This window comes from Papaver somniferum, chromosome 9 (assembly GCF_003573695.1).
Source record: "Papaver somniferum cultivar HN1 chromosome 9, ASM357369v1, whole genome shotgun sequence".
Classification (NCBI taxonomy): domain Eukaryota; kingdom Viridiplantae; phylum Streptophyta; class Magnoliopsida; order Ranunculales; family Papaveraceae; genus Papaver; species Papaver somniferum.
In genome coordinates this window covers 6504483-6523411 of record NC_039366.1, presented here as the reverse complement: position 1 = coordinate 6523411, position 18929 = coordinate 6504483, and the positions used below count along the sequence as shown (strand labels likewise).

The window sequence follows — 18929 nt, the reverse complement described above, 5'->3', positions numbered from 1 at the left end:
TGATAGATGGTGTTGTGTTGCATATCTTTATTCCATGTATGATGCCCAACTCCTCAACATGTATAAGAGTTCTTGAGAGGGATTCCATGAAAAACAAAAATAGATAAGGTGAGAGGGGGTCACCTTGTCTTAATCCTCTAGAGGGTTTGAAGAACTTATCAGGAGAGCCATTGATCAGGACAGTCGACGTTGTGGTTGAGATAAATTGCATTATTTTATTGCACCATTGGTCATTGAAGCCAATCTTCTTCATGATAAATATTAGGAATGACCAATCAACTCTGTCAAAGTCTTTTGCCATATGAATTTTGATTCCCATAGTTCCAGAGTTACCTTTTTTCCCTCTTTTGGATTTCATATTATGTATTATCTCGTGAGCAATAACTATATATTGTTAGATATTTGTCTTCCAGGTATGAAAGCAAATTGGTAAGGGGATATGATTTTATTAAGGTGAGGTTTCATTCTCTGGGCAAGAAGATTGGATATAATTTTATAGGTGGTATTGCAGAGACTAATTGGTCTAAAGTGGCTTGGGGAGGTTGGGTTATCAATTTTAGGTATATGGGATATGAAGGTAGAGTTCATTTCTTTGAGAAGGTGGCCAGAAAAAAAAAATGTTAGACCATTTTGACAATGTCATTTCCAATGAGTTCTCAGTTGGCTTTGAAAAATTTTGGTGGGAATCCATCAGTACCTGGTGCTTTGTCACTGGCCATACTGAATAGAGTGGATTTGATTTCATTGTGGTCAGGGTTTCTGTTTAGCATAATGTTGTCAGAAGATGAAATGGTGGTTGGGATGAGGTTGATGATTCCATTTTTGAGAAATGAATAGTGATGCATTTAACTTCTTGATAATCAGTTATCCATTCTCCTGTATCATTCTGTATTGTGTCAGTCTTGTTTCTTCTTGTTCTGCTCTTGGTGGCTCTATGAAAATAGTTATATTTTGGTCTCCCAATTTTATAAGTTGATCTTTGCTCTTTGTTTTCCAGAACTTTTCTTCTATGTCTTTCCAGTTTTTGAGATGTTTACTTGCATCATCTAGTGCATGACCTCTATCTTCCTTGAAGTAGTTGTTGTGTAGCCAGGTTAGATACTGCTTGCATTCTTGAATATTAGTTTTGATGTTTACGTAGACTTCCTTGTTCCATATTCTCATTTTCAGTTTTATATCTTTGAGTCTTCTTGCAATGGAAAAAGCACTGGATCTAGGGGTAGATTTCCTCCAACATTCAGCAATTATTTTCTTGCATCCTGCATGTTCCACCCAAGGACCAAAGAACTTGAAAGGTATCTTTCCATTATTCCAATGACGATTTGAGTTTAGCAATATGGGATGATGATCAGATCCAATTTCTAACATGTTTGTGATAGTGGTGTTGGGATAGAGGTTAAGCCAGTCATCAGTAGCTAGACCTCTATACAATCTTTGTTCAGTAAGAGCAAGCCCCCTTTTTTTGTTAGACCAAGTGAAAGGGCATCCAGTAAAACCAATATCCACCAAATCAAGCTCAAGAATTTGTTTATTAAATTGATAAGATTCATTAGTATCCATAGGGTGAGTACTGAACTTTTCAGTATTATGGAGGATAAAATTAAAGTCACCCATTATCAGCCAAGGAAAGGCACTGGTGGCTGCAGTTTTCTCTATCATTTTCCAAGAATTGAGTTTAGAGGATGTGTCAAAGGGACTACCATAGTAGCCTGTGAAAAGCCAAGGGGGCCTATTGACATGTCTGATGATTGTATTGATATGATTCAAGGAATAGTCCACAATGTCTAAGGTAATTTTACTTTTCCAAATCAATGTTAAACCACCAGCAGTGCCACTTGCCCCTCCTGTATTCACAGCCCAGTAGTTGAAAACACCAATATCATGCATAGTTTTTTTTTAAGTTTATCAGGTTTTTGTTTAGTTTCAGAGAGGAAGATAATATCAGGATTCAACTTATTGAGCATATCATTAAGATAACTCTTAGCATCTCTAATTCCCAGTCCTTGGAAGTTCCATGCTAAAGAGGTATAGAACTGCCAGAAATAGGATATATTTGGATACTTGGAGGTAAGTCTTCTAGTGATATGACCATAATGGATGTAGTAAGCAAAATGTGTGATAAAGTAGAACTTATATCTTGTAATGAAATAAAGAGAGGTTAGGAGTGTTGCTATATTTCCAGTGGATGAGCTTTCCATGGTACCATTAGCCATTGGGGAAGGGGTGTTGCCTATCTGCTCACATGTATCATATGTCAGATCTTTGAGTTTCTTGAGGTTTACTTGCTCCACATTGTTGGAAATAGGATTGTCATCATTGCAGACAGGTTTCTTTCTCTTAGGCTCAGAATGTTGATTGTTTTGGGTATTTTCACTTAAACTTTCAAAAGTATGTGCTTTCTTCTTAACTTCTTTCTTCTTCTTAGTTGATTCTGCTCCAAGTTAGCTTTGATTTGGGCTAAGGTAGGAAGGGCATTTAAGAGAAATTTCTTAGGTGCAGGGGAAGCAGGGAAAATGTGTTTAGCAGCAGCAGTATCAGCAGCTATATCAGTAGCAGCAGCCTCAGGATTATCACTAGCCTCAGGGTGATTTGTATGATGAGCTCTGGCAGCAGCTTTCAGCTTTAGAAGTTTCTTTTTGTGTGTGGCTTCAAGCTTCTTTGCTAGATCAAGACTCTTATGTTTGATTTGGCAGGCCAGGACATTAGGATAAGGAGATGAGAGATTTTCATTGGTTGCAGATTGAGCACCAAAGGTAATTGGGTTGTTGGATGTTGAAGTAATATTATCAATTGTCTTTTCAAGTTTCAATCTTTTATCAACCTTCATTTTTGCTTCAAACTCAGCAGAAACATTAGAATCGGAGTATGTCCTGTAGATGATACCCTGCCAGCTTGGAAAATCTTTTGTTGGGGGGTTCTTGGTGGTGAAGCTGGTTGGGGGGTTGGGAAGGATTGCAGTAAGTGGTTTTGGTTTGGGGGTGTAGGACAAGGTGGGCTAGGATGGTCAAGGATTCTACATACTTTGCAGAACTTGATACCATTAAGAGGATAAGCACATTCCAACCAATGGGAGAGAGTAGGTGTCTCATATGCTTCTATTCCAAATTTGAGAGATCTGGTGACATTGATTGTGAGTTTTACCTCCAAGTATTTTTCAAATCTGTCTCTTCCATATGGCTTCTTAGCATCTTGAAAAAATCTAATTGGTTTAACTATGTTTTTGATGTCAAGGATAATATGGGTTTGGATTCTCTTGATAAAGAGCCAGATCATCACTTTTGAGAATTATTCTTCATGGATGTTATCAGGGCCACTTGCAGGTACACCTACTAAGACCATTAGTTTCTCAAAGACTCATATGGTGCCTCCTTTTCTCAGATTTGAGTAGTCTTCCTCATGGGTGGTTCTGATGATGTAGTAATTCATTCTCCTGTTCCAAACATCCACTTCAATTCTACTTAGCATTTCCCAGTTACTATTGATGAAGTTGCTAAGTCTGGATGTTTGAAAGAAAATATTGCTGCAGAGTTTACCAATGAAACATCCTTTCCAATCTTGAGGTTTTTTGGTTTTGATATTTTCAGGATTAATGAAGACTTTGGTAAATAGGTCCTCAGGTAGGTTTAAGGATGTGTTTATTTAATTGATTAAGTTGTTTATATTGTTAGGGGTGGTGTTTGAGGAAGAAGAATCCATGAGGGTGAGAGAGTGGTACAGAATGAGATCAATAAGAGGTAAGTGAAGGTAATGTTCACTGGTGGGGGTGTAGGTAAGGTTTATGGATCCAAGGTGAGTATTGAAATAGCAGGATTTAATTTGAAATTTGTTCACGGGCGTATGCTGTGGTTGGCCATGCATTGAAAGAGTATCTCTAATTTGGCAGTTAATATTCAAATAAAAGAGAAATTTGACTTGGATGTACCTTTGTAGATAGATTTTTCCAGTGTGCTTGCTGTGATGGACTTGGTCTTTAGTGGCTAATGGTACCTTGGATAGTGATCTGCCATAATTATTCATTCAAAAAGATGTGTTGTTAGCAGAACTGAACTGAAAGGGAAGAGTGTGTAGGGGTACCCGATTCCTGAGGTTGTAAGCCTTGTCATTGTCAGAGACCAAGTGGAAATAGAGACATGGATTTTTAAGTCCCTTATATGGTTTGGTGTAATTTTTCGGATTTATGGGCACTCAAAGCCAGTTGTTGTAGTTCTCAGCCCAGCCGGTTCGCCATTCAGCATTTATATCCCCAATAACCAGCCTTGCAATAGTTGTGGACTGAATTATGTGAAGTTGACTCGAGAGCATACGACTGGTATGTTTGAATGAGTCAGATGATACTCGAGTCAGATGAAAATATAGTTGAGTCGTATTTGTGGGTAAGTGTCGTGGGAGAGATGTTGCAGTTAAGATTGCTGCTAGAGTTACGCTGCCAAGTGTAACGTTGTTCCTTATCCTCCCTCCACCTGTCACAATTTGAAAATTAGGATTAATTAGCCTCATAAGATTGCAGTTAGCCTTTGTAGGCATTAGTGCCTAGAATGTATGTGAATTGAAGCGACAATAGAGAGAATATGAGTGTTGGAGACGAAAGGACTTGCTCTTTGGGAACCGTCGTCACTTAATGGTGCGGAGACCCAATACCAATCAATGGATGTCTTTATAAATGTCTCTGCCGGAGATAAGAACTTTTTCAGTTTCTTAGTCTGTTCTTTTCTACATTTTCTGTCATGCTTGAGAAAACTCCATTCAATCTAATCACGATGTCTAGTGCTGATAAGGAAATTGATCCGAAAGGGTGAGTAAAAGATGGTTGAAGTTGAAGAAGAACCGAGGATTCACTGATATCCACGAGAACATTGTGTTACTCGGTTGCCTTATGGGATTGCTTTTCTACAAGGACTTGAATCTCCTGGTCATGAATATGATTTCACTTGGTATTTGGATGATCTTTAGCATAATATTGAAGTGAAAATTGAGGAGTGTCTTCAAGAGAATGGGCCACCAGGGATTGTTCATGAATTGATGTTGGATTCTGCAGTAGAGCGTCTTCGAAGTCATTTCAATGAACCAAAGACGGCTCTCATAAATCAGGATACGAGCAACCCTTTTGCTGAGTTGGAGACCCAAGTTGGAATTGAAAGTAGCAGTGAGCATGCATTTGGTGCAGACATGCATAGATCGACTGGTGTAGGTGCTTGATATGAGGAATGTTATGTTACTGGTATACCAAAGTCGAAAGAGCATCCTCAGATGGGTTCCAGAGATCATTGGGTATTGTATGCTTTCCATCCCCGATATGGTTCATTTGAGGTTCATGAGGGCGTTGTTGTTGTAGCTGATCGATTTTTGGTATCTGGTGTAAGCAGAGTTGGTTATCGATCCATAACTCTTGATGCTAGGGAGAGGATGATGGTTCGTCAGATGGATGCTCAACCTTGGCACCATGATGAGCCCATGCGATTTCCAGTGATGGATTCTCTGTGCCCTGCTACTGGTAGGGTTGGCCGTGCAATTTTTGCAGGATTTGAATCTCCAGGTACCGTTCCATCCACCGATCCAGCTGCCGATCCAGTTAATCCAGAGTTTGTTCCTGAGGGAAGTGTACATGCTGCTTCTATGGATGAGTCTATGGATATTCCGAACGAGGATGATGCTGATGATAGTGAATTCCCATGATGGGTATCTTACTCCAGAACCAGTGAGGTGGTCTGCAGAGCCTAGAGTTTATATGACTCGTAGTCGGACTCGGAGTGTTAACCAGGGGAGTCGGAGCAAAATCGTCTCTTCCCTCAGTATTGCTCTTTTGTCTTCAATCTTATGGATTTTCTGGGTTCTGAAATTTGGTTTAGGTTGCAGTTTGTTTTTGGTTTGGATATTTCTCTTTTTAAGGTTTGAACTGTTATGATTGGGAACTTGGATTTGTATTGAATAATTATGTTTCTTTTTCTTTCGATTTCTATTGTAAGAATATTTGTGTCTTTTAATGATGTTTAATCTAAAATTGTTATGTCTGGGATGTATTTGAATGTTATTGAATTGATTTTGTTGATGATAATTCTGATAACAACTGGTATGAGAATGATGAGTGGATATAGTTATGGACTGTATGGAATGAATATTAAACTTGAGAACATGGGAGGTTAAGGTTTTTGGGGTATCATTTTCAGAAGAATTAGGTAGATGTTGGTAGAAAAAGACCATGGATTCCATCATGTTGAGTCTTTTGTTACAGGTGATAAGTAGCTCTGCTTTGTTTCCGAAAGTGTTTCTGTATCCTGTGTTTCCTGTAATTCTTGTATTTCCTGTGATGCTGGTGATGCTTGGGATGTAGGAGACGATTGTGTGATTTGAATAACTCATGAGAAACTAGAGAAATCAGGAATAAAACAGAAGAGATTCAACAAAACACTAAGAGATAATAGGATTCAAGAGAAAAAGGTTAGCAGTGGTGTAGTTCCGGCATGAGAATGCCAGAATCCGGTGGAAATTAGCCGTTAGGGATCCGTTAGGAGAGTAAAAGACAAGAATAACGACTAGAAATTGCCAGAGATAACAAGAACATGCGAGAGACTAGATGGGGAAGAGAGAAGGAGTCGTACATCTTACAAAATTTCTTCAGACCTTTTGTTCAGTCTAAGAGCATCTCCAATGCAAAGGGTCAAGGTCGTCCTACGTAGAGGTCTTATTTACACCTTTTTATGGGTGGGTCATTACTAAATGACAAAAAAAAAAGATAAATGTAATTTTTTTTACCTTAAGTTGATCTCCAACCACCAAGATATCATCTAACCAACTTTTATTTGAGTTTAGAGACAAAATGATGATGTGGCTTTAAGACCCAAGATCATAGAGAAAGTCTTATTACCATTACCCCCATTTAGCCATGTCATCCATCTCTATGACCTTAACCCTTGTGTTGGAGATGGAAAATTGGTGCAAAAAATCTTAAATCCTATGTGTCATTCAATTTTAAGACCTTTATCCCTTGTACTGGAGATGCTCTAAGCCCCACACTAACCATAGAGCCTGCTCCAATTGAATGGGGATGCTAATGTTCCTTTCCCAAAAATTGTAATGTCATGTGTCTCACGTGGTGTCATTGTATGTACCGACATAATAGATTTACTCTACACCACGTTGTCCTACTCTCATCACCCCACGTACCATTCCACAACACATCACGACAATCAAAATCATCATCATAAATAAATTAATCACAATTCCAATACGTGTCAACAATACAAACACCTCAATAAATTCTTACTCCATTATTTAAACTACTCCCAACAGTACCTAATCACATTTACTTTTTTCCTCACCACCACCAAAGAAGACTTTTAGCTTAGCTGATCGACACAAATCTCTAGACACATAAAACAATCTCAGCCGTTTAACCATCTTCTTCTTCCTTTTTCTTCGCTGATTATTTTCGCTGAGACACATTTCATCAAAACATCATGGCTGCTACTACTACTGCAAGCTCTGCAACTTCATCATCAATTTTCCTCAATTCACATACGAAAACACAATTTCAATCAAAACCCATAAGTTTAATAAGCTTCTCATCTTCTAATTTCTTACAGAAGAGGAATAAAAATCTGAATTTCCAGAGAATGTCTTTGGTTCCATCAAGATTGGAGCTCAGGAAACATTCAAAGGTATGGTATTTAAACTTGGGTTGTTGTTAGATTGTTGAAAAATTGGTTTAATTTTGATTTTGGTGTGGTGTGGTTAGGTGAGTGCAAAGAAAGAGAGTTTATCATCAGATGAGGAACTCCAGTCTTTAGTTCCTGATGGAGGAGCTTCTGTAGTGAATCAAGATGAAGTTTTCTCTTGGACTTCTGTGATTCTACCGTAAGTTAATCAACCCAATTTCTTCATTTTCTGTTACATTCATCATTTAGAATGTTGGTTTGTAATCGAATTCCATTAGTTGAGAACTGAATTGTAGTTGGTTTGAGAGGATGCATCGGTCATGTAACCTGTGTGAGTCTTGGGCATTGACTCCCACATCCTGGGAGGCTGAGAGTTCGAGTTTAGTTAAGAAAATGGGGATTTTGAAATCATTGAAATTTGTAGGTATTTTTCAAGTTTGACTGTTATTAGATTGCATTGGCTCACCGGGAAGTTTTGCACAATGCAAATGAGATCATTTTGCTAGAGAAGTTTTGCAAATTCGATTTGACTGTAGTTCAAATTGTACCTTGAAACAATGGTGTAAAGCCTCAATCACTTAGAACATGTGCATTTGCATAATGCGGCTTTCATAGAGCATTTACTATAGCTTCCTACAAATTTTGAGTTTTTGGTTTTTCCTTATTTGCGTAATCCAATTGTTCCTGGAATTTGAGAGGGGACTAAGTTTTCTTTTCCAAGGAATAATCCGCTAAAGTTTGCAGGTTCTTATTTCCAGCTCTTGGTGGTTTGCTTTTTGGGTATGATATTGGTGCTACCTCAGGAGCTACTATCTCTTTGCAGGTATATTACCTTTTCTTACAATCGTTTGCTCTAGTATTTTGGTCTACACACTTGTTTTTAGTTATACGTTTTTGTGATGACCTCATGAATTTGACTTGAGAGACACTAAATATTGTGTAGCGTGTCTAATTTTTTTTTCAATGTTTGCGCACGTAACAGTCACCAGAGCTTAGTGGGACAACATGGTTTGATCTATCGTCCATACAGCTTGGTCTTGTGGTAAGTTTTGCAACTCGATTCTTCTAGTTTACATGAATTATCCCTAAAACATAGTTTAGTTAAGGATGGTCTTGCTTTGGTTGTACAGGTAAGTGGTTCTCTATATGGAGCTCTTATCGGTTCTGTCCTCGTCTATCCCATAGCAGATTTTCTAGGTAACTCACCAATGTTTTTATTCTTTCTGTTGTTGATCTTGGGTATTTACTATATCATTTTGCTGAGAAATTGCATTTGGTCTAAGGAAGGAGACGTGAACTTATTATAGCTGCTATGCTATATGCGCTTGGTGGTTTAACCACTGGTTTGGCACCAGACCTTAATGTTCTCATACTAGGGAGGCTTCTCTACGGTCTTGGAATAGGTTTGGTGAGCTTATCTGAATCTATTTTCTCCATTCAACTAAACAAATTTCCTCACTGCACTTGTTAATGTTGAAGTTATTTGGTTTTACCAGGCCATGCATGGGGCTCCGCTATATATTGCTGAGACTTGTCCCTCTCAGATTCGTGGAACTCTTATATCTATGAAGGAACTCATGATAGTTCTTGGGATACTGGTAATGTTCTGTAATTTGTATAAGTAAAATCCGGTAAACTGGATAGGCATCGGTTTGATGCATTTTCATTCATTTGATTTAATGAAATCTATTTACTTTTTTCTTTTCGTCCAGTTGGGTTATCTTGCTGGAAGTGTTGAGATTGATGCCGTTGGAGGGTGGCGTTATATGTTTGGGTTCAGTGCTCCTGTAGCACTCTTAATGGGATTAGGCATGTGGAGTTTGCCAGCATCTCCACGCTGGTTGCTTCTCAGAGCAGTTCAGGGCAAAGCATCATTACAGGAGTACAAGGAGAAAGCAATTGCAGGACTAAGCAGACTGAGAGGTCGCCCTGCTGGTGATAAAGTATCTGAGAAACAAGTAGAAGAAACTCTGGTCTCACTGAAAGAGGCCTATGCTGATGAAGCTTCCGAAGGCAGTTTCTGGGAGGTGTTCCAAGGACCGAGTTTGAAGGCGTTCACAATTGGCGGAGGTTTAGTCCTTTTTCAGCAGGTATCTGTCACTACTTATGTGTTATGTTCTACCTTCTGATGATTCCCATGTATTTCTTGGTTCTTTCTTTCTCATATTTGAATTGGTCTTTTGTAAACATGACAGATAACAGGGCAGCCAAGTGTTTTGTACTACGCAGGGTCCATTCTTCAGGTACATTGGCTTCATAGCTTGAAAAGAATTTCATTAATCACCGTTGTTAAGAGAATGTTGTTAAGCTTTTTCTTGTTAACTTATATCGCAGACTGCTGGATTTGCTGCTGCATCAGATGCTGCCAGAGTGTCAGTTGTAATTGGTCTATTTAAGGTATGATTATTTTTTTTTGCTATTAGATTTGCACGACCCAAACTGACAAGTGTCAGTTGATTTTCATGGCAATAATATTTTTCTTTGGACATACGGCAGTTCCTAATGACAGGGGTTGCTGTCCTAAAAGTTGACGATCTTGGGAGGAGACCTTTATTGATTGGAGGCGTTACTGGCATTGTATGTACCACCCATCACTTTAGTCTCAGTCTTTTTCCATTCTGTTTGCACTTTATGTCCTGTAACTTTTAGATTTCACATGTCTTCCCTTGTGTGCTGCAGACAGCTTCATTGTTGTTTCTTTCAGCATATTACAAAATTCTCCAGGGGTATCCCCTTGTCGCTGTAGCTGCTCTGCTTCTTTATGTTGGCTGTTACCAGGTCTGTATTGTGTTTACGATATCGAGTTCATTACGATGTGCTAGCTTATTGTAGTTTCTTACGAAGGGGAAATCCTGTATATCATATTTCAAGTGCACCAAGTGTTGCGCAAAATTTGTTAATCACCCAAGCTTTAAATTTTCTCCACAGATATCTTTTGGACCAATAAGTTGGCTAATGGTATCCGAGATCTTCCCCATTCGCACAAGAGGGCGCGGAATTAGTCTTGCTGTTCTAACAAATTTTGGTGCAAACGCTCTTGTAACATTTGCATTTTCCCCATTGAAGGTATTGATGCGATTTTTTCCGTTGGTCAGTGGTTTTGCAAATGTCACATAACCAATTTCTTAACTTACATATGCTTGCTAAATTCTGCAGGAAGCATTGGGGGCAGATAATCTGTTCCTACTTTTTGCCGGTATTGCTTTAGTATCTCTTCTGTTCGTAATCTTCGTCGTGCCGGAGACAAAAGGTTTGAGCCTGGAGGAAATTGAATCAAAGATTTTGAAGTGAAGAAGATTAGCTTCAGTGCTTTTAGTATCTCACTGAACAAAACACATTCAGCCAGGAACTTCATTTGTATGTAAACTGAAATTCAGACTCTTGAATTTGTTGGACTTGTAAATTTCTTTTTTTCTTTTTTTTTTTTGAAGCATGCAATAATGTAAAAACCAACTAAATTGTTATTACACGTGGGAATGTGATTCTCATAGAGTCGTTCAAAAGAATTTGGTTAAGAAAAGCATTTGGTTAAGAAAAGTCGGATTCGTCTGTTCCCAAATTGATGTTGATAGGTTTCTTTCTTTATAATTATATTGAATAACACAACATGGGATTTGACGCATTCGATGTATGATTTCTTCGATCATTGCAAAGATATACCATGGAGCTTTCTTTGGAGTTTTAATGAAGTGCATGAGATGTACTTGTAGTATTATCCATCCATATATATGAATAAAATGATAAATTTTACATTTTCTTTTATAAGAAAATTTTTAGTTAACATTTAAAAAGTATCCTATTTTTGGGGCTGCAAACTCTATGGGTTTTTGGGGATTCATGGGTCATGAAATAGTAATTCTTATAACCCTTTATCCTATTATTTTCTATAATACCTAAGTGCCTTCGATATGACTAGTGGTAATTATGATGATTAAGTAAATTAATCATAATTAGTCAATGGATTAGACTAATTGGATGATGAATTTATGGGGAATCAAAAAAAAATTTCTTTTATTTTGATTTGGAAAAAGGGTTTGATGAACTTATTTGAAAACTTTGAAGAAAAACTGGTGAAACCTATTCTGAAACTAGTCAAAAAATTTGTAATTAACTCGTTAAAATTTTTGGTTGACTCAAATCCGTTAGAAATTGGAATAAATCTGTGTTTTTTTACCGGTTACGGCTGGGAAAAAGTTGTCGTCCCAACCGTAATACTTAATAACGGTCCGGAAAAGATCTCTTCCAAGCCGTTAATTGGATTTACGGTTGACATTTAAGAACTCATGGCTATAATCATGTTTTACGGCTGGGTGAAGATGAATTCCTGGTCAAATCCTTATCCAGAATCACCTGTGTCTCAATCACAGCTGCAAACCCAGCCGAAAAGGAAATACGCGACTTGGATACCCATACGTTTTTGGGTGTCGACATTCTCAACCAAGGGATTTGTTGTATTTTTTGACTTTTACAAATATGGTTGATGACCTAAACGGCTAGTAGTCGTTAGGTCATAAAACCCTATAAAAGGAGACTATTCTATCATCCCCTCCTCACCCAAATTATAATTATAAGCTCTCATCATTATCATCTATTTCCGATCCAAAAAACAAGAAAAAACACTATGGTGACTCCCTGCTCTTATTTTGAAGATCCTTCGATTGTTAGAGCATGGACGACGGTCATACAACATGATGAAGAATTAGAGACACCGTCTTTTCATAGTTTTTGTGGCACTAAACGGAAATCGTAATGGAAGAACTTTGGAAATCGTTTAGGAGAGATTCGAGAAGTTCTTGAAGAATGCGAAACTTTCAAAAATCGTTTAGGAGAGATTCGAGAAGTCAATCCCACTATGCCAGGTGCTATAAGAGTAAATTTTTGATAAGTTGTTTCATTAAAAATCGTTTTGAATATCACTATCTAACATAAAGGGTTTGTTTCTACAATGGACGAGGGCTCATCGCCAATATGAGGCAGTTTATGGGAAAGAGTGTGACCAAGATGATAAATATCGCATCTTGGAAAATACTACATACAAATAACTTTTTATCGTGAAAGAGACTTAGAGACAAGGCTTCCTAAAAAAACAAATCAAGATAAAAACTTGCCATCGACCATCCTTTGCTATAAAATGACCCTTCTCCAATAAAGAATTTGTGCAAAAACTCACTCTCTCACAAACTTTCAGCCTCTAATTGTTCCAACCAAAAAGTAAAACATGGTTACTCGCTACACCATCGAAGAAGATGTTGCAATCGTTAGAGCGTGGGTGCATGACGGTAATAAAACATCACAAAGATGTAAACATTTACATAGATGAAGAATCTGATTCACTTTGAAACTGTGTGCATTTTTGTGGTGTTATACGGAAATCATAATGGAAGATCGATGAAACTCATTAGAAAAAGATTCGAGAAGCTCTTTCCACAATTGTAAGCTTTCAAAAAGGGAAATGAAAACCGTAAAGAAAAATAATCCCAATATGCCATGTGCTTAAAGAGTAACAGGGAGGTACTCAAATGAGATTTCAAATGACTTCTAGGAAGTTCCCAAATCTATTGTTATTCCGTTGAGATTTTTGGAGAGTCTCTCAATGTCTCTTGTTATTGGTTAGAGACTTTTTTAAGCCATTTAAATTCCCTGAAACGCCATGTTATTGGATTATGATTTCGTAAGAGTCACTCAAACACTCCTGTTATTCGAAATAGAACTGAAAGTCATGGATTTGTAATTTTCAGAGATTTGGAGAGACTTTTTTTTGAAAAATAGGTATGGTACAAGTCTCTCCTCAAGAGGTAATATTTTGGGAGACTTGAGAATTTGAGAATTTTCTAATCAAAAAAAAAGGGGAAATTTTGGTAAACATCATAGCCGAGATAACCATGTTAACGGAATGATGGAGGGTTCCATTTTTTTTTGTCTTTCGTGTAATCTTGTGATGCCTTTATAACCACCTTTGAACTACATGATTAAAAAAAACAAAAGTAAAAACTATCGCATACAAATGTCATGGACATCAAATAAAATGTGGGACGAGTGGAATAAAGAGAATGAAAATTTAGGCATAAAACAACTATGATGAGATTATTTATAAAATTGACACATATTTCATTAGTTTTTTTTTTCTCATTTTCATTAGGTATTCACGGTACTTTAATGAACATTGTAATGTGGATAAAAAAATTTGGTAGACATATTGAATTCTTCAAGAGATATTATATATTTTTTGTCTCAACAAGTCACAAAGACTCTCTAGAAAACTCATTTTTTCTATTATTTACTTATTTTTGATTAGTTATTAAGTTTTTGATCATGTCTTTATACCGTTTCTTATCATAATTATCTTCATAAAGCTTACTATGATAACGTTTTTTCTCCCTTATGTATTGCTAATACAACCTTTTTTCTGTGTTTTGTCTTAATGAAATTCTAATTTCTGCAGGTTCCTCTTGATTTCTTATGGATCCCAACCAGTTTTGGACCTTTGTGTGTGGGTAAAATACCCGATGGCCATGTGTCAACATCTTAAGGGATGAACATCTGATGAGGGGATAAGGTAGGAGCACCGAATCATCCCCCAAAAGGTAGTTTTATCTCAGTCGAGGCAACTGCACCAGCGCCACATGAATGACACGTGTAGATAAAGGTCTAAATCTGATCAGATGGTCAAGTCGAAAAAGAAAGACCGCATTTAATGAAGGATAAGAACAAGACGTGGGTAGTTCCGCATCGTGATGAGAGACTCGGCGATCTATACTAAGACCAAGAGGCGATAGGGAACCAGGTTCTCCACAGAAGGCCAGCACGATCCATGGGAAGGCGAGACAACTCGGAGGGAGAACCCAACAAGCCATCGCAAGGAGTAGTATGGATGTCAGCCCGAGGAAACCAGAGCGAGGGAAGATGGCCCACCGAGTTCGGACAACCACACCACTCCGAGTTTAGTTAGCCTATAAATACCAGTCCATGTACCAAGAGATGGAAAACTTATGTAACATTTTTAGATGGTCTTTCTACAGAGAATTCCTGAGAGAGATCTAGATAGAGAGAAAGTGAGAAATCTATAAGAGATCTGTAACACTTTCAAGGGTAAGACCTTACAATCAATAAGAAAACATTTTCTTCTCCGTGGACGCAGGTCTTCATGGCCGAACCACGTTATATGCTTGTGTTCATCTTTACTTTTCATGTTATTTACATCATGTTCATCTTTGTTCTTGTATGTTTAAGTATTTTTTAATCTTTATTTTCACTTGGGTGTAGTAGTCATAAAATATGCAACTACATTTTGGCGCTAGAAACAGGGAGGTATGAAGATCTAATCTACATCCCTAGTAACATCACTATAGTTTTCACCTTCTCCATAAGATATGTTTATGTTGAGATGAATGAGTAGAGCTCAGACTCAAACTCGATCTTCACTATCTGGGTAGTCTAGAAGAACCTCGGGATTAACATATCTGTGACTTTAATGAAATTTTTGCAAAAGATTTTTTCGTTATTATAAATATTTTTTCATCTTCCTCAAGAAGCTCAGGAGAGTTGTAGATCGGAGTAAACATGGAGTTTCAAACACTTCGGTGCTCAAACGATCTCCTCCATGAAAGAGTTGGGAAGATTTGTAAGTCAGTAAACTACATAAGGAAGAAATCACTTTATGAGAGTTGAAAAGATAAATTTTTCGTGATGTTCATCATCAAACTCAACAAAGTCCAAGATCTCCTTCTTAAGAAGCTAAATCTAAGTTAAGGGGAAGGATTAATGAGTACATAATCATTCATCAGACTCAAAGTTTGTTTAGAATCAAAAGTCAAAAGATGATAAGATATGCTTCCTAGAATGGGAAAACGCACTCAATCATCCTGATAAGATTCTTTTCCTAAAAAAGAGAGGTGTAATGATGAAGTTATTTCCTCGAAAAGAGAGGACTGGAAAAACATCTTTCTCTCCGTCATCAATACCTCACACTTGAAAGTAATGTTTTGACATTTTCATATGTTTCCAAAAATTTACTGCAAAATTTTCCTGTACTAAACTGTCTAGTCTGAATTATCGCTTAGTAAATGCACGTGACCTGCAAACTTAGGGTCCCACTTTTCTAGAGAAAAGACAAATTAAGTATTATTGCATATGTTGCAGGGAAGTTAATGGTTACGAGAAGATCTGCTCGTACGAGCCAAGGTGAAATGGTGGAGCCCAAACAGAAGGACTCGACGATATAGAGCAAGGAGAAGCTCTGGTCCCAGGCGAGGGACAACCCGATAACCGATATCGGGAAGGACTAACTGACAATTCTAGCTCCGAAGGCGAGGGAAACCCCTTCGATAAGAATGATGATATCCATCTTACTCAACCAGGAGGGTTGAACCACTTGTCAAGGCAAGTATCCAGCTCCGAGGCCAAGAAGAGTAATTCTTCTGACCTCGCCGAAGCTAATATTGCTATAACAGCCATCCTGAAAGCTCAAGAGGCTCGGGATGAAAGAATGGTGAAACTCGAAAGGCGAAACAAGAAGTTAGAGCGAAGGAACCGCATGCTAAGCCGTAAGGCTAAGAAGAAGGTGCCACTCGCTACTATTGAGGAAATTCCGGAGGAAGAAAGCCCCCTTGAACATTTGCAAGATGATGAGCGAATTGATATCCCAAACACCTCTAACGAGGAGACAGCAGATTGCTTCCCCAAAGGAAGCCGAGGTATCCTCTATCGCGAGGGAAGTCCCTCTGAAGGTTCATCAGACGTTGACCCTAAACATCGGCGAGATAAAGGACGGATCAACGAAGTAAAAACTAACTATGAGGTCGATAACTTCGCAGCTATCAACCCTATACGAGGGGGGACTCGAGGTCAACTCGTTCCAAGATTGTGTCATATGCTGAGCAGCCAGATGATGACTCGGGGCGGTCAAGGCGTCACTACATCGAACCCTGTTTCTCATCCGCGAGAGCTGTGGGAAGAAGAAAGAAGGCCGAAACGAGGCGAAGCGACGACGAGCTCCAAGCACGAGTCAACAGGATCGAGGCAATGTGTAGAGAAAAGACAGGAAAACCGGAGAACCATAAACTAGCAGTAGTCTTGCGAGAAGCAGGACAATCACCCCTTTCTGAAAATCTACTTAGATTGGCATTTCCAAGGAAATGCTCTTTGCCAACTTTTGCATCCCCATTCACTGGAACAGGGGACGCAATTGAGCACTTAAGGACTTATCGTATGGCACTCACCCAATGGGACCATTATGATGTGGTGTTGTGCAAGTTTTTTCCTGCTAGCCTAAAAGATGAAGCCCTATTATGGTACAAAAATCTTCCCAAGGGCTCAGTTCAGTCATTTGACCACCTATCCGAGCTATTTCTAGAGACGTACATTCACAACAGTCGAATCCGACCTGAAGTTGCGCGTTGTTCCAAATCTCGAGAGGGTCGAACGAGTCACTCCGTTCCTTAGTCACACGATGGAGAAATCTATGCTCCGAGATTGGAAAGGTCCTCGAAGACTATGCAATCTTGGGCTTTAAAAACAGTCTTAGAAAGACGGACCCACTCTTTGTCCGTATGCATGAGGTCATGCCAAAGAATCTGGGTAAACTAAGAGTAATCCAAGAATACTATGTTGCCTTGGAGTAACTCCAAGATGGAACTTATAACAAAATGGTGAAAGGAACCAACTGAGGAGCCAACATGGTAGAACCACAGAACCTTCCAGCCCAAGGAGCAGGGAGATCCAATGGTGGACCAACCCAGTTCGATAAACATCGGACTGGAGGATGGAAAGGAAGAGATCAGACCTAGCAAAAGAAGGGGAAGTCTATCGACCCTGTTTATACGAAGCTAAACACACCAATCTCATAGATCCTCAAGAAGATCGACGGACAGCACACAATTACCTATCCATGAAATAGAGGTCAGCAACCATAACGAACTAAAAATCGATCTGACTTCTGTGAATTCCATCAATTCCACATCCACACGACGGATTCATGTACATACTTAAAGAAGGTATTGCAATACATGGTCAATGAAGGAAAGCTGCAAGAATATGTGGTGCAACCAACAACTCCACCAACAACTGGGGCACCCATACATAGTGTGGAGATCCCTCGCGAGGTGCAGTACTTGGGCTGCAACACCATCTCGCACTCAGCGATTACCTCCCCTGTGCGAGAAGGAAACATTACTGGAAGAATACACAAACGAGACTTTAAAGGAGATGAAATCTTCAGTATAGCCAGAGAACCTGCAATGGAGGAGTGGATGAAACTCCCTATCAGCTTTTCAGCCTCGGAAGCGCTGGAAGGAGGACTTAATCACAACGATCCTCTTGTGGTCACGATGGCCATCGCACTCCCCGAATGCGAGGGTGCGGAAGTAAAAAACAAGGCGCTACCATGGGAGATGCCCAAAATTCTAATTGATGGTGGCAGCTCTGTGGAGATATTGTTTTACGAAACATTCAAACAAATGGGCCTCAAAGACGAGTGCCTCATACCATCTACATAAAACATATTAGGCTTTAACGGGTCGTCCACTCGCCCAAGAGGGGAGATAAAACTAGAGATCCGAGTGGGAAGAATCCTTACCCTAACCACATTATGCATGGTAGACGTGTTTTCACCCTACACAGCCATTATCGGACGATCTTGGATACATGAAATCAAAGGAGTGGCCTCCACATATCATCAGAGGCAAAGATTGCCAACACCCGACGGAGTAGCAGAAATCATTGGAGACTCTGGCGAGGCAAAGTATTGCTACAAGATGGATGTGCAAAACGGAGAGAACAAAGTGAATTCCCCGAAGGAACAAGCAAGGAGAGCTAGAGGCATCAATAGCCCAGCCGAGACCCATGACTACATGGCAATAAGCGATGTACCAGCACACTTGCCTGATGCCCCAGCCTCGTTGATGGTTTATCAAAAGTAGTGATTGTAGTTATAGTGGTAAACACTGGGTTCTTTTCAGACTTGTGAAGAAAGCAATTTTTAGATTTAAATTAAACTAGACAATTAAATAAAGTTGTTCAAAGTTATAGAGAAAAACACCAAGACTCTGGATTCCACCATTGACCAAATAAATAGTAAACTCTAAATAGTTTTTATGCAATTGTATCTTTAAAATCAATTCAAATATTTGCCTCAAATATGTTTTTGAAGTAATAATTGTAATCAAAAAGTATAAAACATCAAAAGTTATTAAAACTCAGCATGCTTCATCAAATTAATTCACAACTGTTCAATAAAAACTAATATTTCAATTTCAATTCCATGCAAATAATCAAATAAAA

The 18929-nt window shown here is 38.7% G+C and overlaps 1 protein-coding gene across 1 annotated transcript; it reads left to right on the top strand.

The window, feature by feature from the left end:
* The first annotated feature begins 7418 nt into the window (after positions 1–7418).
* LOC113313518 (D-xylose-proton symporter-like 3, chloroplastic) lies at positions 7419–11211 on the top strand. The gene is made up of 14 exons (XM_026562302.1): positions 7419–7655; positions 7733–7851; positions 8397–8475; positions 8635–8694; positions 8783–8849; positions 8936–9060; positions 9149–9250; positions 9365–9742; positions 9848–9895; positions 9987–10049; positions 10149–10229; positions 10332–10430; positions 10581–10718; positions 10809–11211. Exons 1-14 carry the CDS (start codon positions 7455–7457, stop codon positions 10941–10943), a joined length of 1695 nt encoding a protein of 564 aa, XP_026418087.1. The 5' UTR covers positions 7419–7454; the 3' UTR covers positions 10944–11211.
* The last annotated feature ends 7718 nt before the right edge of the window (positions 11212–18929 follow it).